Source organism: Lytechinus variegatus, chromosome 11 (genome assembly GCF_018143015.1).
Source record: "Lytechinus variegatus isolate NC3 chromosome 11, Lvar_3.0, whole genome shotgun sequence".
Classification (NCBI taxonomy): domain Eukaryota; kingdom Metazoa; phylum Echinodermata; class Echinoidea; order Temnopleuroida; family Toxopneustidae; genus Lytechinus; species Lytechinus variegatus.
In genome coordinates this window covers 31,802,621-31,825,031 of record NC_054750.1, presented here as the reverse complement: position 1 = coordinate 31,825,031, position 22,411 = coordinate 31,802,621, and the positions used below count along the sequence as shown (strand labels likewise).

The 22,411-nt window shown below is 37.3% G+C and overlaps 2 protein-coding genes across 2 annotated transcripts; one reads left to right on the top strand and one right to left on the bottom strand.

Moving 5' to 3' along the window:
* Positions 1–444: 444 nt before the first annotated feature.
* On the top strand, positions 445–5,012 carry LOC121423457 (G-protein coupled receptor 52-like). Its single transcript, XM_041618798.1, has 2 exons — positions 445–756; positions 4,043–5,012. The coding sequence occupies exons 1-2, from the start codon at positions 535–537 to the stop codon at positions 4,841–4,843; spliced, it is 1,023 nt and encodes a 340-aa protein (XP_041474732.1). The 5' UTR covers positions 445–534; the 3' UTR covers positions 4,844–5,012.
* Positions 5,013–16,803: 11,791 nt separating this feature from the next.
* Positions 16,804–21,419, bottom strand: LOC121424053 (UDP-glucuronosyltransferase 2C1-like). Its single transcript, XM_041619636.1, has 4 exons — positions 20,047–21,419; positions 18,645–18,870; positions 17,666–17,885; positions 16,804–17,143 (listed from the first exon to the last, which is right to left on the bottom strand). Exons 1-4 carry the CDS (start codon positions 20,890–20,892, stop codon positions 16,867–16,869), a joined length of 1,569 nt encoding a protein of 522 aa, XP_041475570.1. The 5' UTR covers positions 20,893–21,419; the 3' UTR covers positions 16,804–16,866.
* Between the last annotated feature and the right edge of the window lie 992 nt (positions 21,420–22,411).

Here is a 22,411-nt window from a genome sequence, read left to right as displayed (position 1 = left end):
TTTTTACCAATAGTGAGATGAACTCCTTTAGAATTGTCGCGATCTCGCCTTTGAATCAATAAATGGTGCGTCCTATAAGATGTTTTTTTCATCAAACATGAACTGTGTCCGTTCTTGCTCTTTAGCACCTTCTTGCTTTTCTCTTACATCTTAATGCCCTTGGCTATACATAAAATTTATGTTCATTTCTGCCCAATGGAAATGAAATTTTACGTTCGCATTCTTAGCTACTGTGTTTTATATGACTGACGATTTGATTTTATTGCAATTGGGGTTGAAAGAGCGATTGATGAAATATACAGCAAGGAGTCATCGAAGTTGAAGAGAGTGGCGTAAAATTGATCACGACGGGTTTCCAAGCATTCATCATCCTTTATGCACCATTGCTAATATTCCTTTATTTAACTCCAAGTTTCACTCTTAATAACTGCTTATTTGTACGTGGCCCTTGGTGAGCAAATGAAGAGGAGTACATACCATCATCAAAATTCGAATCTCTAACGCGGAAAGCCGACGTCGGATCAGTACAATATTATGGATTCATCGACGAGTCCGTTGACGACAGCGACGTCGATATTGATCATTCCCGTAAATGAAACCTCGGCAGGAGGACCGAAGCCTTTAGTGAGTGTTTTAGGACAGAGTATTATCTATGGCATCACTGCTCTTCTTGCTGTTATAAGTAACGGTCTCAATCTTGTCGTGCTTCATCGAGTACCGAACTGCTTTGATGACGTAACCCAAATCATCCTCAAGGTGGGACATGATTTTTTTTGGGAAAAAAATCTACAGCCTATCATTTTCATTTGACTTAATTTAGTTTTTTTTTTTTCGATATAAATTCACGCAATTAAATGGACTCACCTTTTAATCACGTTACCCCTTCTTCTACTATCTTGGAGGAATTATTATTATTATTCATATTGATGATAAATTACAAATCGGTGGGGGAGTAATTAGTAATGATTTTTGGCAATGTATATATATAGAGCGTCCCAGAATAAACGAAACCGAGATTTAGCGATCATTTATCATAACTTAATCATAAATAAAATAGACAAATGACCTACCAATTTAAAGCTTAGAATCTCCTCTTTCATCTGATATTACTTAGATTATTTCTTATTCAAGCATGAGTGAGCAAAAATCATTTGAAGAAAGGATACCAAAAACTCATTTGGCGGGGGCTATCTGGTTTCAAAAAGAAAACCACATTTCTAAAAAGTTCAATATCTGCTCTTTAATTTAGTACCAAAATTACAAAAAATGGTCAAGAAATAAAAAAGTTCTGTTCATTTGAAATAAGGCTTGTATTTCCATAATTTCATGAGATAAACGTGTTTTCACCGGTTTCCCACAGAAGCTTTCGCATGGTGAACAAAAGATTTAATGCATGGCTGATCGTCAACAAAACAGAGTGTCGAGAGAGTTTGAAAGCCATCCTGGAGAACCTCTTCATTTTATGAAATTATTGAAATTCAAGCCTTATTTCAAATGACCAGAACTTTGTTATTTCGTGACCATTTTCTGTAATTTAGGTATCAAATTAAAGAGGAGATATTGAACTTTTCAAAAATGTGGTTTTCTTTTTGAAACCCAGATACCCCCCGCCAAATGAGTTTTTGATATCCTTTCTTCAAATTGCATTTGCTCACTCTTGCGTGAATGAGAAATAATCTAAGTAATATCAGATGAAAGAGGAGATTCTAAGCTTTAAATTGGTAGGTCATTTGTCTATTTTATTTATGATTAAGTAATGATAAATGATCGCTAAATCTCGGTTTCGTTTTTTCTGGGACGCACTGTATATATATATATTGTAAAGAAATGGATGAAGAGAACAATGGTAGGCGTAGCTTAAATCAAGGTTCCCGAGAGCTATCTACCCTTGGAAAAATTGGTGATGCTGAAAAATGTCTCTGCCGGGAATCGAACCAGGGTCCCCAGCTTTGAACGCCGGTGCCTTAACCACTAGACCACAGAGACGGGTTAGTGGCTAGGGAGAGCCCGATCCGATTGACCGTCAGATAGACAGATTTTCGACACCATACCAATAATGTTTTCCTTTGTCGGGTGAAGGTGAGATCGGGTTCTCCCTAGCCACTTACCCGTCTCTGTGGTCTAGTGGTTAAGGCACCGGCGTTCAAAGCTGGGGGCCCTGGTTCGATTCCCGGCAGAGACATTTTTCGGCATCACCAATTTTTCCAAAGGGTAGATAGCTCTGGGGAACCTTGATTTAAGCTACGCCTACCATTGTTCTCTTCATCCATTTCTTTACAATATTTAAATAAAAAAGAGTTGCCAAATAGCTGTTGTGCATGTAAAGCTTTACACACACACACACACATATATATATAAAAACTAAATATTTGCCGAATATTGTGTAAAAAGGGAAATTTCATGTTTGTTTGGTAAGATTTTGCCCCATATTATGTAAAATACTCGTTTTGTGGGCAACTTTTAACCAAATATTTGCTAAAATTTACACGATATTTAGTTTAATTTTTGCCCAACAAACATGCCTGATCTTTGTTTAACCAATATTGAGTTAACTTATTTTTAGAGTGTAATAAACGAATACTAAATGAATTAGTGCTTTTAACTGCAAAATTGGAATATATCCAGGAAATCGGAGATATCAAAGCTTTTCGACTTATCATGCGATTTTACTCAGATGATAGCATTTCGAAAACCTTCATAAAGTCCGATAATCCCACAAGTAAGCATTCTATACACAGTAAAAAAATAAGAAGAAATGGCACGTCGTTTAAGCCCATGGGCGGAAATCCCAGGGGGGTGGGGGGAGACGTGTCCCCCCTACTCAAAATAGTAGGGGGACACAATATCAAATGTCCCCCCTACTATTTGTGGTCTTTTATGATGGTAAGGAATTTATCACTCAAAATAGAAATAAAACATGTATTTTAGGACGAAATGACCTTACTTTTGGCTTTTGGGATAATTTTTTTTTTTTTTGCTTGTCAAATTTATTTTCGCCGAAATGACCTGAAATTTGGGGTGATAACCTTTTTTTTGTTTTGCTTGTCAAATTTTCCAGCCCCTTGTCCCCCCTACCTTATGGGAGAGATTTCCGTCCCTGTTTAAGCCCGTCACTCTAACAACAAGTTGTTTAAACTTTTAAACAACTTATTTAAAAATTTAAACAGTTGTTTAAAGGTTTAAACAATAGAGTGACAACATGCTTGCGATTTTAAAGTGTATACACGTGGTTAAGAGGTGAGAAGGGAAATTAAAAAGAAGGTTTTTTACGTTCCACCATGTTCCACTTTGAGATATCAAACCATGCAAACAGAACGTAATATCATAAGCAATACATTGATTCTTATTTGTTACTTATTCGATAAATATATATTTTAGTTTCTTTAAAGGGATGGTCCGGGCTGAAAATATTCGTATCTAAATAAATGTAGTAAAATTCACAAAGCAAAATGCTGACAATTTCATCAAAATCGGATAATAAATGACAAATTTATTGATTTTTATTTTGTGAAAATAATTATATGCACATCGTCATGAATATTCATGAGATGGGCTGATGATGTCACATCTCCACTTTCCTTTTTGCTTATGTTATTACATGAAATCATAAATGTTTCCCTTTCCACACATGTGTAAAGGATGGGTCTCCATTATGATGAAATAAGTTGCGGCAATAAATAACTAAAGCATTTAATCAGTTGTCAATCCAGTTATTTTAGTTCTTGGTAGAAAACGTTGAAAAAAACTAATTTCATATAATAAAATACAAAAGAACAAGTGGGGATATGACATCATCAGCCCACATAATGAATATTCATAAAAACGTGCCTAGAACTGTTTCACCGGAAGAATGCAAATCTTTAAAATTCAATAACTTTGTTATTTGTTATCCGAATTTTACCCTATTTATTGAAATATGAATATTTCTAGCCTGGACTATCTCTTTAATCATTTGATAACTTTTGAGCATATTTTGTTATAAGAATGAAATAAGAAAACAAAAATCAAGGCTTAAACAATTATTCGTTTTTTTTTTCGACAGTTCCTTGCGCTAACAGATTTGTTGACAGGCGTGTTCTGTACATCACTCACCATTGTCGTGTCCATATTACGTCATCTGCAACTGAACGAGGTGTGCGCCATACGTCGTTGTTTCTGCAGTTCTTTCGTCAATATATCATCCCTTTTCGTCGCCTTTGCCTGTCTTGACCGCTTTCTTGCCATCACACGACCGCTTCATTACCACACAATCATGACCGTCCGCCGGGCTCGGATAACAATCTTAGCCATCGCCATTTTCGGGACGTTGGTTGGTGCCTTTAGTGTTTTCCCAAGCTCTAGAACGACGCTCTGCATCTCTAATTTCACCTCGAATTCGAGTTTACGGTTCAGACCGAGCGTCTTGGTTTCCATAACAACGTTCTTTGGGAGTTTAGCTGTAGCAATGTACACCAACACGAGGGTGGTTGCCGTTGCGGTACATCAGACATACCGCGTCAACGACGAAGCGGTTGCGAATGGATCCGCTGCGGGGGACGCACCCGCGCAACGTCCTAAACTGCGCGGACTAACAGCAATCGTAATTGCGACGTCGGCCTACTGCGTTGCGGTGATCCCGTGGGCGATCGTCTCCGCTGCGCAGATGGATCCATCGAGCACGATTTCGTCACCCGACGTCAGGTTCTTCACTAGTCTCCTCCTCCTCAGTAACAGCTATTGGAATCCGCTCATCTTTGCTGTCCTCAGTAACAAGTTCCGTGCCGCTGTGAAAAAGACCCTTGGTATTAAAAGCGAAGATAATCAGAATGGGAGCGTCACCATGTCATCTATTGCGGCTAGCTAGATTATAATGGTTATGAACTAGAAAATCAAGGGGAAAGTTTCCCTTTTAAGGAGGCATGATGGAATAAATTGGTATAATAACTCAGGGAATATCGTATTCATGCGCCCCGCCTCCACTTATTGGTAGGTCTACTCTTGTTATGCAAAGTTCAGACAGTCCATGCAAAGACGGTGTATGTTGCAGGCGCGTAGCCAGAGGGGGGGGGGCGGTGGGGGCGGTCGCCCCCCCCAGAAACGTCCCCAAAAAGAAAAAAAAGAAGGAAAAAAGAGGAGAAAAGGAAAAGGGAGGGATGAAAGGGAATAAAGGTAGCTTTGTGTTTGTTTGTTTTTTTTATTTTTATTTTTTTTCTCAAAAGAGAAACTCCTTCACTCTTGCTCTAAATTTATAAATGAATTTTGCTTCCGCGCTGCGCGGGGTTAAATGGAAATATTGAAGTTCTCCATTGTTTCACCCTTTCTCTAACCCTGTTTTCCCACCTCAGCTATAAGTGTTTCCTGCAAAATAAAGTTCAAATGTATACATTAGGGCATGGAATTAGAGTAAGGTTAGGCCGAAATATATGAAGTTATCTTTTTTTTAATTGATCGCGCAACTTCTGGTCTGATCGGCTTTCTGCCGTCACCTCCATAAAGTCAACTTCTCCCGCTTTTCAGCTCATTACTAAACAACCATAATTTTGGGGCAAACAGGTTCCTAATTTAAAAAGAGGAAGGTATAAAATTCGTGTCGTATTAAATAAAAAAAATACAATATTTTTTATCAAATTCTATTAAATTTCATGTCATTTCCCTGCACATTTATCTCCTGTCCTGTTTTGCGCCCTCAGTTTGAAATTTTGAATGACACTTAAGTTTGTTTATAATTCAAAATGAAGCGCTTCAGGATAAGTCAAATAAATTAGGCATCCTTTCCTTGTAATGAAGTTCAATAATCTTAGAAAATCAATTGAATTAGAGTCGATGGGGTATTTGAGATATTTGCATTAATTTTGATGAAACGTCCGCCCTTTGAAATTTCAGAATTTCATTGCTCTGCGCGGGGAGGAATATCTCCCTCCCGGCACATACACTTCTTCTCCTCTGTTTTGCGAGTTAAAGATATGCACTGTCGCTAAATTGTTTGTAATCAAATCTGATCATTCCAATTATATATCTTCGAGAATAACGTTTTCTCGGGACCCTTTTCATGGCCGAAAAAAAAATGATAAAACGCTTTAGCTTCCTCGCTGTGCGCGGGGTTATTACTATTTTAATTTCCTCCATTGCCTTTTTTGTGCGTTCACAATCACTTTTGAAAACAAGGTTCAAAATCACAATATAGTCAACTGAATTGGAACTGATATAGATATTAGAGACAAGAGAGACGGCTCCTTTTCATTTTAATTTATGAAACACCAAAAGCTTCACGCTTCGCACGGGAGGGGAAACTCCCCTTCCCTGCACCCACCCCCTAGGGAGCGCGCTTCGCGCGCTCTGTAAGTGTTGGCACGCTTCGCGTGCATTTACCGCCCCCTCCAAAATGAAATCCTGGCTACGCGGTTGGTATGTTGAGATTAATTTTATCAAAGCAGCAGACGAAATCAAAAACAAGAAAAATACCTTGATGTTAATAATATCATGCTCGTGAAATTTCGAACGAAACTGAAAAAAAAGATATTGGAATAAAGGGAATTTAGAAAGAGGAGCGTGACTTTAGGACTCTAAATTATGACTAGTTTTTTTTTAAGGCAGAGCCGAGGAAACGGTGAAAAGGAACAAAACATATAAGTCGATTGCTGTCGTTATTGTTTTAGGTGAATCGTCAATGCTAGCTATCCTGCCTTATAAAAAAAACGCCAATTGTTTTCATTTTATACTGTAAAGAGATCGATCTACTTCAAAAGATATTTTATGTGTGGGGACCTTTCTTAATTGAAATAATGTTAATACTTGCTTACACATTTTATATACCACCTAAAATTTAATTTATTCCTTTCTCATTACGTGGGTTCAGCTATGACTCGATATGAGAAATTATCGGCGTCAAGGTATTGTGATATTGGGCGAGCTAAATGTTAGTATAACAGTTACACGATGCATTCACCACACTCTGTTCAATACTGTCCTTTATCTTAACCCCTTTCCCCTCGTTTTTCATTTCTTTTTTCTTGAAAGTCTGTAGGGACTCCTGACTTGATCTTTCCTCTGGTGACTCATAGTTTCAATGATTTGGGGGGTAATTATGTACAAAATAATTCACAGCACTTACTTGTTAATGATTTGTAAGCATTGTATACTTCGCACGAAATACCTATACAGTTGCTCTTATTGCCTAATTGATCACGTTGATCAATCTATTGATGTACGCAAATTTGAAGATTTCAATGCAATTCGGTACGCTGTAAAACAATATTGGGTAAAATTCTAACCGGCACGTGGGTAATTATGTGTCCAACCAAATTTGGGCAGTGGTGTATTGGTTCTGACTCTTGCCTTGTAAACAGAGGGTTGTGTGTTCAAATCCCACCGCGGTCTGGCGTCCTTTGACAAGGCGTTAATCCACACTTTGCCACTCTTGACCCAGGTGCTAAATGGGTACCCGGTAGGATGTGAAAGTCATTGTAGCTTGCCTAGTACTGTGTGCGCCTCAACGGCGACTGAATAGAATACTCCCCAGGGAGTGGAGGATGTGCATACATTGTGTGCAGGAATGACTGATTGAATCCGATGACCGGGGTAATAATCTGTAAAGCACTTAGACACGTCGTTCCAAAATTTCAAGCGCTATATAAAAGCGGATTATTTTTTTACCCAACGTGGGAAGCATATTGTTAAGTACAAAATACTCAGCAATTACTTTAGAATGGGCAAAATTGTAATCACACTGGATAAATAAAAATGCCCGATGTAATTAGTTGGACACATTACCTCATGGGACATTTTTACCCAATATTTTTTTAGAGTGTACTACACTCGCAAATCAAATCAGTCAAAAATGACTAGTTAATAGGGTTAGCTAAGTGCAACGGTTATTTTGGTCATATTTGACTATTTTCTAATCGTATTGTATAGAACAGATATATTTCTGATTAGAATATAATGTCAGAAATGTGATTATCAGTGATTGCCATATCAGTTGCTCCCAGCTGACTACAGGGCCCCGTCTTACAAAGAGTTACGTTTGATCTGATCAATCGTAACTATGGAAAGCCAGCAATGTCAACACCTGAAATACATGTTTGTTCAAAATATTTTCTAGATATAATGTCTATTCATACATTCACTTCTTTCTTGACAATTCAGTATGCTTCTCTTTGTTTTCAAAGGACATTGAGCGAAATCCTACAGAATTTTTTTTACATTGATGGATTTCCATATACTTGAGATTGATTGACGGGGCCTTTGTCTCAATCAATTTGGCTGATTTGTGTTAAGAGTGTAACATGGATGGTACACTGACCATTTGTGATGTTAAACGTCGATTTCAACATTTAATTTTGGACGTCAAACTAGTATTAGTAATTCCGCGAGCACCCTCGCATCATGTATATTGTATGTAGCTTTAAAAAAAAGCAATACTGTATATTGCAATATCGGAGCATCATAGTTTCACTCTAGATTTATTTGATTTTGAAAAAAAATCGACCACGAGGCAGACCAGCGACGGTGCTTTGAAATCGATCAATAACCATATAGCGTTGATTCCTTTCTATGAAATTTTAGGGGCAAACCACCAACACTAATTGTGAGTTTGTACAAGCACGAGCACTCGCTAACCTGGGCCCTGTTGTACAAAGAGTTACGATTGATCCGATAAATCGCACTATGGACGGCCAGCAACGTCAACATCTATTATTATGCATGTTTGTTCAAAAAATTTTCTAGCTGTGATGTATATCCATGCATTCATTGTTTTCTTGAAAATTCACTGCGCTTCTCTTTGCACAAAAAGGACATTATGCACATTTTTCGTAGAAAAAATTATGACACTGATGGATTTCCATAGATTTACGATTGATCGGATCAATCGTAACTCATTGTACAACAGGGCCCAGGAGGTCATTCCATTCAGTTTTGAAACTTGATGTAGACTTGGCGCACACTGTCGTTTGAGATCCGATTTCGGAAAATAAATTATAATTGCATTTCAAGGCACGTATCTATTACAAGAGGTGTATGAATATTAGAATTTATATCTCAATCTTTCGTAAGCCGTCTTGCTTGTATTAAAACGAATTCGATTCCAGATCGTATAGAGACGTCAATTGAATTTTGCAATCGGCTGCGATTCGATGGCGAATTTACTTAGATAAAAAGGCTCAAAGTGACGCAGGATTTCGATTTTAAAGGAGGAGCTAACTAGCCAACACAGTGTGTTTTCTCCCATATAGAGTGTGTCCTTTAAATAGCCAGCCTGCAAATTTGAGGTCACTATTAGTAGCCTAACATGGATGATAATAAGCGAATAAATTGTTATTTTTGTATTGAAATTGAAATGTTTTATAGTGGAAAAGTATCTGGGTTTTTTTTGCTACTTGGTAACATGATCATTCTGATATGAATATACTGAGCAGTGAATTCGTATGTTCAAGTTGGGCTGTATTCATACAAGACTTAATACTGCTGACAATGTTTGATAATGAACTGGGTCAGATATTAATACTTCTAGCATTACTACAATCTTCGATTAAGACGATTTTACTAGTATTTCGTATTCAGTATCGAATGCATTTTGTTAAAAAGCGGGTCGCAGCCGTTTAACGGGTCTAGGGTGTGCTGTGTGCTTTACAAGTCTTTTGGTTCAAGAATCAGGAGTGGATTGGTAACCTGGAGATTTAATATTCCAGACAATTTTTTTAAAAGATGTGATATTGGCAAAGCAAACATTGACTTCTCACGCAAGCTTTCGATGTTCTAGTGAGTTTCATGTACTAAACATGAATTACTCAAGAAGAAAAGACCGGGAATCAATAATTGGTTCGCACCTTCGCGCTGTATCAAATGATGATAATGACAGTAATGACGATGGTCGTGGTCGCGATGATGATGATGGTGATGATGATGATGATGATGGTGACGATGGTGATGATGATGATGATGATGACGATAGTGATGATGATAATGATGGTGATGATGATGTTGACGATGATGATGATGACGATGGTGATGATGATGGTGACGATGGTGATAGTGATGATGACAATTATGCTAATGATGGTGATGAAGATAATGACAATGATGGTAATGGTGGTCATGATGATGATGGTGATGATGAATATGATGGCGGTGGTGATGAATATGATGGCGGTGGTGATGATGATGATGGTGGTGGTGGTGGTGATGATGATGATATGAAAAAATGTAAATAGTTTATGCTTTTGAGATCGTCAGTAAAACAGCTAGTGATTAGAAATATTTGACTCATTAATGATGTGAATCGCCGATCAATGACTCAAAATAGACAAGTAATGTTTCAAAAGCATGCAATCTTTAACTTTTATAAAGAAAACACTTAAAATCCAAATATTGTGAATAATGTAAGAAGATTCTGAACTTTATACATTGTTATATTTATCAACTATATTTTGAGATTTATACCTGACAATATCTGAAAATGAAAAAAATAAGCGGTTTATCCCGTTTTTTTTTCACAGCGCCCGTTCATTTGGCTAAGGGAAAGGTTTACATTCTTAACAGCTAAATGCAGTGGGTAATGTACAAAGATTAAATGTAGTATAATCTTTGTCTGTCAATAATCTGATCATTCATTCATTTCGTTAGACATAAAGGTCCATTAACTGTAACAGTGTAAGAAGCTGTAGTGCCAAGGATTAGGGTAGGGGAATATAGTGATTTTCAGGTGGGGAGGGGGGAAACAAAACGGAGAAAAGGGAAGAAAGAAAATGATCTAAAAGACAGATATTGATGAAGTAAATCTAAATAAACCATATGATCCATTTTAAAGGTTGTAAGGCCGACCTGTTACCCCCCACCCTGCTAAAAATTCACTGGCAACGTCTCTTCCTTAATAATCAATTTACGCAAGGCAATGGCGTACCTAGGATTTTCCAAAAGGGGGGCAAATTTTTTGGAGGATATTTCGTCCGGGGGTCTTCATCCACCCCCAAAAAGGATTTCTTACCAGAAAAAATGGCAATCCCCCCAAAAAAAGGTTTTTTAGGTTCAAAAGAGGGGGCACACGTCTGTTTTCATTTAGGCTTCTCAAAAGGGAGAGGGCACGTCCCCTGGATCAGTTGTGACACGTCAGGGGGCAGGGATACGTCTCCTGCATGAGTTGTGACTCGTTAGGGTGCAGTCTGCCTCCCCCCGTTAGGCAGGGGCCGCGGAACCGGGGGCTGGGGGGGGGGGGCTTCAGCCCCACCCCCCCCCCACTTTTTTCCAAAACCGTGTACAAAAACGTAAAAATGACCAAATGATTGTGATTTTTCAGCCCCCCACTTTTGGCTCAGCCCCCCCCCCCCCCACTTTGAAAACCGTTCCGCGGCCCCTGTTAGGTACGCTAGTGACGCAAGAAAGGAAATGAAACGATGCAATCCAAATAGCGAAGAGGACATTATTTTTGCAGTGTCATTTACACATCGATTCATTATCACGAGACTTGATAGAATAGAAAAGTAAATAAAGATAGACTCTTCATTTCGCTCCGTGCAATGCTAACGAAAGTGGCTTGGTCTTGGTTATCTTCATTTAATTGATGTACGAGAATGACGAGAGACAGAGAGGGAGAGAGAAATTCTAAGATCTCAATGCGGCAAACAAGTTAATGAAAAGTGGAAAAGAATGGATTCTTTGACCATGTCTGCTTGATACCACAATTTCGTTTGTAATGATTTCCAGCGTAACCTTGGGATTGTACCAAAAGCAAATAAACTTCTACATCAATTACTTTACAATTACTTTAAGCATGAACCTACTACAGGGATACGGGTCATGACATAGGCATCAAGTATAAGTTTATGTTTTCTTTTCGTTTTTTAAATTATTTTAAACGAGGTGTCTGAGCCTTAATGCTGATATTATACAGGTAGCGTGGTATCAATTTATCCAAAGATCGAGGGGCCCAAATTGGCTTGGATGACGGGGGTGTTTCGTTGTTCCAGCATCGTTTTGTAAACAGTTATCTTGCTGATGTCATGAGGACGATGTTTAATGTTGTTTCATTCATCATTATCTGGGAGCCCGTACATTTTCGCAGTCTGTGAACTCAAACCCATGCCCAAGGCCAGTTTACCACCAATAATGGTTAATGATCATGGATCTGACCGTTTATAAAATTTGAAGTTCCTCCGCCAACTGAAAAAAAATGTATTTTGCTAAGAGGTGCGTGTGTGCAGTTAAAACTTTGAGGAATACTCTGTAGAAGCGGAAAACGAATATACCATGCGTGAGAATGTTTGGGAACAGCAAGTTACGTCTGCTCATCAAAAGCAGGTAAACGTTGTAATGTCGTTCATAATAACCTTGCACAGCAAGGGGGGGTGCAGGGGCAGTCCCCCCCCCCCGGAATGTTGACTTTTCACAAAAGTCACCCAAAGTGAGCACGAAATCCTTCAATTTCACTTCAGTAAAATGTTAAAGCGCCCCTATGACAAGTTCGATCGCTTCGCTCCTTCGTTTTAAAATTGTTACGCATCATGCACACACACACACAAAAACTATGCGGACAGTCATGACTTTGTATTTTCATTTGATCGCCGATATAACAACATAGACACGAACGAAAGACTTGTTGATTTCAAGTACTAGTGTCGAATATCGGCGCTGGTGCAAAACTGCCACTGTATACTGGTCCAACTGCCAAAATGAATAATTGTGATATAATTTGAATATTCTCCCGATTTGTGCTTTCAACACCAATATAAACGCAAGCTTTAAACCTAATTGAAGAAACTGCAATTTGTTTAGTGTTTAGTTCACCATAACCAGCAACGTTGCAATTTCGAAAAAAAGACATAAAGAAGGAAACTTATAGGTGATTTCTTCAACAATGTGTTTTGAGCGTCTACTGATCTCAATTCTCGGTGACGTCACAATCAATTCAGCTGTCTATTTCACATACAGATTAAAGCGATAAAGATACAATTCTTTCCAAATAGTTGCATCGTTCATGACGCTATAACGTCTTAAAACTGTTTTTTTTTTCTTAAAGGACAAGTCCGCCCCGTCAAAAAGTTCGTTTCGAATAAAAGCAGAAAAACACAGCAAGCTTAACACTGAAAACTTTATCGAAATCGTCTGTAAAATAAGAAAGCTATGACATTTTTAATTTCACAAACAGGTATATGCACATCCTGGTCTGTGTGCAAATGAGGGAAGTGATGACATCATCCACTCAACATTTCCTTTGGATTTTATTATATGAAATTTTATAATTTTCTCCTCATTGTCAGGTGAAATAAGGTTTTATTCATCCCTGAACTTGTGGAATAACCAATGATTTAACATGTCATGATTCAGTCAATTCCCGGCGGGAGTCAAAGTTGGTCCTAATTGTCAAAATCTGTAAAAGAAAAAACACGAAATATTGTATAATTCAAACAAAACAAAACCCGAAGTAAATAGTGAGGGACACCATCGACTTTCCCACTGCATGTCACTGAGTTGTGCATATCACCATTTGTGAAAAATAAGCAAAACTTTACAATGTCACATAACTTTCCTATCTTACATCCGATTTTGATGAATTCGTCAGCATTATGTTTGTTTGAATTTTCTGCATTAATTCAAATCAGCATTTTGCTGGGGGTGGACTTGACCTTTAATGCATACCACATCCGACAAAATTATGTGGAAGGTAATCTCACAAATCTGCAGTATAGTTAGTCCTTTCCATGATCAATGTAAATCACATGGGTGGTGCTATACTGGAATCGAAAGATGGAAAATGGAACAAGAAGAATGAAAATAATTGAAAAGAGTAGGCTATGGTTCATAATAAATAAAAAAAGAGTAGGCTATATGGTTCGGTCGTGTAAACCACTCTTTAAAAGGTCAAGCAAGTCGACCAAACAACATCTTGAAGGTGATTTGAATGAAGAAAAAAGATTATACAAAAAAAATATGTACACTAAAAATGTCATAGACTGGATGTAAAATGGTAGAGTTGTGACCTTTTAACGTTTAGCTTACTCAATGATAGCCTAGTGATGTACACTTTCATCACCGTACATTTTGACGCACACAAAAGAGCAGATATTGGGTCAGAAGGTCAGATGCATAAAAAGGAGCAATTACTTTTGTGAGGCTTTTGCTTGGTTCCGTATGCATAAAATTGAGCAAGCAAAAGCTTCTGCTAAAAGTAAGCTCAAGCAATTCCTAACTGCCTGGTAGCATTCAAGGGCGGAAATCTCTTCCCGAAGGTAGGGGGACGGGGGCTGGAAAATTTGACAAGCAAAAAAAAAAAAAATAAAATAAAATATTAAAGATTATCACCCAAAGTGGCAGGTCATTTCGACCACAATAAATTTGACAAGCAAAAAAAAAAGAAAAGGTTTTCATCCAAAAAGGAAGGTCATCTCGTCAAAAATACATGTTTTATTACACTTTTGAATGATGTATTTCTTTCCATCTTAAAAGACCAAAAATAGTAGGGGGACATTTGATATTGTGTCCCCCTCCTAACATTTTGGGTAGGGGGACGCCTCCCCCTACCCCCCCCCCCGGGATTTCCGCCCATGGTAGCATTTGCTTGACGATCCAACTATTGCTAAACGCGTATGCATAAAGCGAACATTTTGCTTTAGCGTTTAAGCTTTTTTTTTTCAAGCTCCGTCAGAACAGCTTGAGCGTTTGGTTTATCAGGGCTTTCGCGTTAATTCATCATAATGCACCTGAGAAAGAACCCCATAGCCTACATGTACATGTTTTCTTCCTGGTAATAGTGCAAATCAAATGCCAAATATATAAATTTATTGAAATGAAACAGGTTACTTTGACACCACGTATATAAGGAAAGGATTATTTCCGGGGGGGCACTTCCATTGACGAGTATATAAGTAGAATTTATAATTTGTAATTATTTTTCATTTTTTAAGCAGTTTTAACTTGTCTTTTAATTTCCTTGATTTACTTGGGTCCAATATACATTTAAGAAAATTCACGTATTGCTGGCTTGCTTTGATTGAGTAAATCTAACTCAATTAGGCTAAGATGATTATTACTTATAAATTCTTGTTGAATGTACTTACATTTTTCAATTAACGCCTTATTTAAATAATTCATGAATATTCATTAGACATGTTAGAGTAAGTAAATGTTGGGGTTTTTCTTAATAACTGTCATATCTATTTGTGTTTGATTTTTTAGGATAAGGGTGTGCTAACTATTTTATTATTTTCTTGAATCGAAAAGAGCAACATTAAATAGTCATTTAGCAAAAAATTCAAGATGTCTTTTAGGTTTTCGGAAAATGATTATATTGTTCTCACTGTTTTATCTGTAAGAATGAAACGATCGCGTATAAATATCAATGCAAGTACCTACATATGTAACATATGTAACTGGGCGTTGTGGCGTGCGCCTGTAATCCAAGCTGTGGGGAAGTTACAAATTGATGCAGAGGTTCGAGGTTCGAGCCCTGGTCACGTCTTTCGGATGGTGACGTTAAAGGTCGGTCCCAGACGTAAATAATCATATCTGATTGATACACGTCTGACAAAACTCAAATACACACACTATATGTAACATGTAAGTGAAAATGCACAAAGTCTAATATTTGGATAAAAGATGTCTAAGATGAAAATGATGCCACTACAGTAAAAGTGGGAATAATGAGGGTCCACTCCCCCATTCGATTTTTTAAAACATTTTAGTGATTGTTTTACTAAATTGAATTAAGTTATTGCAACTTAATTTTCTTGAGTGAAATGGATGCAAAGAAAATAAATAAAGTTTACTTAAAACTGCCAAACTCATAATACTTAAAAAATTCAGGCAATCTGTTGAAACAATTTTATTGAGTAATTTCAACTATTTTTTTTTACAGTGCAAACACGTTTATTGCAGATAAAGTACCGTCCTTTGACTATTTTTAAAAAGGAATTATATTGCATATATATGAGACAAAAATATCTTCGTTCATGTGTAAAAATGTGGCAGCAATGTCATTCTTACAGTGATCTCGACGATCTGATTTGATACAAATTATATTATTAAAACGCCGAGAAAAATGAGACACAGAAAAATAGGCCTAGAAACATAAAACTTTAGTGAAATCCTATAGCTGGAAGTTATTTTCAATTTAAATTTTGATAAATTTTAATGTAAGTCACGTAAATCAAGTGATCGTACTTCATTTTTAGATCATTTCTTATGCTCATAATGATGGTTCCTTCAAGAAACCCCGGCCTACTTATCTTGGTGTTGGGGATATTGCCAATTGTTACAAAACATATCACCTGGCTTACAATATATCCTCGTCCTTGTCTTGATGTAAAAATTGTACAAACTTGATAAGAAAATGAAACAAAAACAAATCTCATTTGACTGAATTTGGTTAGAATTTATTACCAAGGTCCTTGGCAATGGTAAATTATCAAAAGAAATTGCACCTGATTCTCCAATGACGATGAAAAGATGAACAAGTTTTGAAATATCAAAACAATTTTACGCCGTTCATTAAGTTATTTTGTTAAAAAAAGACAGGGTTGTTCAATTCCAGCAAATAGGCCTGCTTTGTGTCGACTGCACACAAACAAACAATATAATATACAGGAAATACAAATAATAAAAGAATGATTTTCATATAGGAAGACAACATGGAAAGTGTACGGATTGTCTTATAGGCGATTGATTTTTTTTTGTTCTTGAAGATTTGACCCTTGACTAAATGATGTAAAAGGTAATGGATATTAACAAAAAACATCAACATCATCACTAAATTACAATTAAAGAGAGAGAAATGAGCATTAGAAATAAATGATTAATTTGGATTTGTTACATTGCAAATTGTCTTAGGCAGTAGTTGTTTTTGTTGTTGAAGAGAAGGGGATGCTTCTGAAGTTTTCATCACATAAAGCCATATGGTCACTCGTCTTTGCGCTTCACGAAAGGCTTCTTCCATAATTTACACATACAACGAATTATGCAGAATATCACTAATAAAACCATGAAAAACACTCCAGCAAGAAATGCCGTCACATCCAGCAGGTAGTACTGATACCAGGATATGTCATTAATCGGTGACCTCATGTAGTCGCCTCCATGTTTAATTACATGTTCAATCCAGAAGGCTGCTCGCTCTAATGGCCGTTGAGGGCGGTCGTGGTAAATAGAGGACAGTCGCAACATAGCTTCTTTGTATCTGCAAGTGGCAAAGCGACATATAAAACAAAAATCTTATCCGTTTGACAATGTGAATACATGTATGCGACTGGCCACAGTACAAGTTCATTTCGAGTAAATCCAGAAAAAATGAAACGATTTCGGCTTTAATCCAATGATTAAGGGATTGGTCAGCTTTATTCATTAATTACGAAATGAGCTCGTGTACAAGCTACAACTTAATGGTCCATATTTAACTCAATTCAGTCAAAAGATGGACTTGGGTCGTCGTCATTAATATTGTTCTTTTCATTATCGATATTATTGTCACTAATAACTAGAATTAAGATGGTGATAATGACCTTTATAATGATGCTGATGCTGCTGATGATGATGATAATAATAATGAAACTGATAATATTTATCATCATCATCATAAAACGAAACATAATCAAAATAATGTGCGCTTCTTCGAATGGTTGGAAATGAGGTTACATTTTAAAAAATGTATTCGAATGACGTAACCATTCGTGCAAGGACCCAATATCTTCTCCTCACTTACTTTTTATCTTGAACGATGCTCGTCAGATGTCCTGTAAGCGATGCCGTGGTCATCTTGGTGAAGTCGACTGCAATGCCGATATCACGGGCAACGATCCGGGCGGCGATATCGTTCTGATCACCGAAGAAGGGGACGACGACGATGGGCACTGCATGGTAAAGGGCCTCATGCAGACCGTTGTTTCCACCCTGATATACGAAGGCCCGAGTCTTGCTATGACCTTTGAAGAAATGAAGCACATAGAAAATGATTAATATGGCTTGATCTATACTGTCTATAGACCATTTCGTAGTCATGGTATACTTCATGGACAACAATTTTGGCCAAATGTTATTTCATTTCTTTCATTGTGATAGGCAGATTTCAAAGCAAAATATTACGTAAGCATGCCATACATAGTAGGGTGAAGAAATTGAATGGACCCGGGGAGGGTTTCATGAACATTTTCATCCGACACGTTGTCAGATCTGACATCTTTCTCTGACATTGATTCATTGATTGGCTGAGAGGTACTGTTACTATGGTAACTGTCGGATAAAATGGGACTTGTCAGATAAAACGTCCGACAAGTCCTTTCATGAAACGCCCCCCCCCCCGTGACTACAGCTACGGCACCACAATGATAACTAATCAAATACCGATGCCTAGAATGGATGATGATTAAATCAATGAAAATGATGAACATAGTGAATGAATGAATAAATAATTGAATATTTAAATATTGAATGGATAACTAGAAAAGTAAACTTTATAAAGTGATGGGTGAATTTGAAATGACTGCATCAATGACCAGGTAACGGAAAAAATAATAAAATTGAATTGAATGAAATAATTGAACGAGTGAATTAATTATGTTAAATGAAGGGGAAGCCTGACTGGAAATTAATTTTATTTAATCAGATGTAGATAGGAATGCTGATACGGGCTTGAATCTGTAAAAAAAGACGAATGATTGATGGTAGAATTATTGATAACGTACCAAGAAGATCATTCTGGGGAAGCCATTCTAGGGTAAGAACATTCGATCTTTTCTTGACCACGTCTGGCGGTGTCCCTCTGAACTGCCATATCACTTTCTGTGGTATTCTTGAAAACGCCTCTGCAAAGATTTCGACGAGTTCACGTTTCATGTGCGTCACGTAGGTCCCCAGAGAAAAAACTATGACGCCTGCATCACCCGAACTCTGCACAAAAGCCTCCAAATCCTAAGAACAAGAAATATACAAATAATACACTTTTTTATGAAAGAGATTAAAAAACTGACAATGCATAAAGAACCCTGAAAAAAATCATGGTTTTAATTGAACAAACCCTTTCTTTTTGCCGATGACGCATCATTACCTACCTTTAAAATAAACTATGCCTAAAGTAACGTTCTTTTGATCTTTCAAGGACAAGTCCACCCCAACAAAAACTTGATTTGAATAAAAAGAGAAAAATTCAACAAGCATAAAACTGAAAATTTCATCAAAATCGGATGTAAAATAAGAAAGTTATGACATTTTAAAGTTTCGCTTCATTTCACAGAACAGTTATATGCACATCTCGGTCGGTATACAAATGAGGGAACTGATGACATCACTCACTCACTATTTCTTTTGTATTTTATTATATGAAATATGAAATATTTTTATTTTCTCGTCATTGTCATGTGAAATGAAGTTTCATTCCTACCTGAACACGTGGAATTCCATTATTTTAACATTTTGTGCTTCAGGCAAGGAGGTCCTAATCATCAAATTCGTAAAAATTGAAATATTGTATAATTCAAACAATAAAAAACAAAAGAAAGTGAGTGAATGACATCATCGACTCTCTCATTTGGATGTAACTGGCTCGTTCATATAACTATTTTGTTAAAAATAAGCAAATCTTTGAAATGTCATAACTTTCTTATTTTACATCCGATTTTGATGAAATTTTCAGCATATTGTGCTTGTCTGATTTTTCTCTATTGATTAAAATCAACATTTTTCTGAGGTGGAATTGACCTTTAAGATCTTTTAAAAATAAACTTGATGGGATGGACATAACACGATTATTTCTATTCAGGGTTTCGTTGTGTTTATTACACCGTTACGAAACTCATATTAAAATACAGGAAACTTTTCTTGTTCAATGCCATCCTTTATGAAAAAAATAAATTTAAGCAGAATTTTCATGAGACGAATCTGATAACATCTCAATCAGATACCAACTATGAATTTAATGTCTCTTACTTACATGATACATTTTTAGTAAAAACTTAACCAACATTGGATTAAAAAAAAGGGACCATGCTTGTTTGTCACGTGGAATACGGTATATAAATGAATGTGAGTGCGGGGACCATACACATATATTCGCCCTAAAATCTAAAACTAAGTACAAAAGTAACTTACATTTCCAAGAGGATTGGATGGCTTCGTGGACAGACCGCCAACAGGAATTATATTAGGCATGAGCGGAAGAGGTTCAAGAAAAGCAAAGTCGATGTTCGCAAGGAAAAGTTCAGCCCTGCCGTAGACCTGTTCCAATGTGTAAGGCAAGCCCCGCTCGCGCATGAAGCTATTCAGAACGGAAGAAAATATAACGGAAGGGACGAACACTTTACTGCAAAGAACATTAATAACCCTTTGGAAGAAGGACATCTTGTAACTTGGAAATCCGATCTGGAAGGTGGTGATGGCTCCTGGATAAGATGGCGTACCGATGAGATTTCCAAACTCAGGATCCCAGGTGGTGGGTCCCAACATTGACACCCGGACATCCAACAGGGCCGCTAAGATGAACCCACAAGGAAAGAAATTATCCAGAAGAAAGAGATCGTAGTGTGTGTCGTTGAGTCTTCGGATGAGCTCTGCGTCATCCAGAAGCGCTTCGCAGTCACTGCGCAAGCAGCCAGCAACATCAGGAGGCTCCGTGAGCAGCTTCCACAGCAGGTGTCCAGAGTTGGCAGCATACGCTACCCACTGGTTGGTCTCTACGACCTCTTCAGGTGTGCGCTTCAGGTGGAGGACCTCGTAGTTAAATAATTTAGAGTAGTGCGGGTCTTTGGTGTGGTGAAGATATGCATTGGTAACCAGGATTGTCACGTTATGCCCTCGAGACACAAGGTGCTCCCCGATGATAAGACCAGCAAAGATATGACTCCCATCTATGGATCCACAAGAGAAGAGGATGTTGGCACATCTGATAGGACTTGGCCAAAGTATCACCAAGGCAAGGACAACGAGACCAAGTATCATCCTAGAATATGAGTAGGAACCTGAAACTTAATCTTTACTAATATCCGAATTCCGAATGGATATTGATAACTATAGATTGGTTCAAGTGGATCCAAAACCCGGACAGACCATTCTTGAGAAGAACATTGTCTGACCAAACTGGAATTATATCAAGTTGTACAGGAGCTCGAGGAAAGGATCACGTTGATGGAGTGATCGAAAAGCCTTTGAAAGATGTATAGTTATTCTGCTTCTAAATTACGCTCCCACTCCTTCCCCAAAGTTTTGACGTGAATATTCGGAGCCATTGCGTGACTGGCTTGCCCCCAAAATCCGTGAGACTCCGGTTTTGTTTGTGCTGCATGATGTTTAAGACCTATTCAAGTTAGCAGCCGACTTATCCTGTTCATCAATGCGAACATAATTGTTCCATTGATTGTCACAAAGCATTCATCCTAAACGATCTTCATGTGGCCTTTAAAGGGTCTTAATGTCAATTCAATATGCCTTCATGGTCTTAAAAACACAATAGTTTTCACAAATAATACAGTCTTGATTCATCAATGTTCGTCAATTGGTGTTTTTTTAAGGTCTAGTTACCCTGTTCTCATGGATTCAGAAGTGTTCTTGAAAAGATTATTCTCGAAGAAAGATCTTTATTCAAGTCATTGATCGCTCGGATAAGGACGATACCTCAATTACAAGAGGCGGGTCTCCAATTAAGAGGAAAGGAAAAGTATCTTATTGTTTTGGGTTTTTTTTACATGACAAAACGGAAACTCTGGAGTTTGGCGTTGACTTTATTCCATTAAAAAAAAAACTGAATTCACTTGTCGATGAATGAAGAATTCCCAGGATCAAAACAGATTTTCGCATTTTCTTTCCAATAAACACATAGTTATGTTGTTATCCTCCACAACACATTTGACGTAGGTCATAAACAAAATTTAGTCATGAATCTGAAATTTGTGGGATTTACCAAAAACTTTACATCATCATGATCAAAATAATCAAACCTACACGATATTGATGTTGTTGATCACATTGTAATTTTAAGCCCGTATCAAATCTAGGTAGCATTCATATGCGACCACAGAATTTAGTACCCCAAATTTTGCAAATCGTAATACCTCAGAACGGTCAGGTCGTGTGATGTGCTCCAATCACCATTTAAATAATCTCATTCAATTTGATTGATGATTGAAAACAAATTCAGCTGATTCGAAGATCTTACTTTTATATGTTACGTGTATTATTTCGCAATAATAACCCGACATAAAAAATCACGTGACGGAATATCACTGAGAAGAAAAAAAAGCGGCAGAGGGACAACAATACTTGCCTTGCACCTCTTTCTACTTATACACAATCGAGCTTACTGAAGTGACGTTTCTTTTGAAACTCGTTTCTAAAATATCAGACTGTATGCACGAAAAAGGCCTTCTAAGCATTTTGAAAACACAAACTTTCCAGCAAACTGCGACACTGTGGGGCCCATGTACCCAAACCGTTGAATAATTTGAAACTTTATGAGACAGTA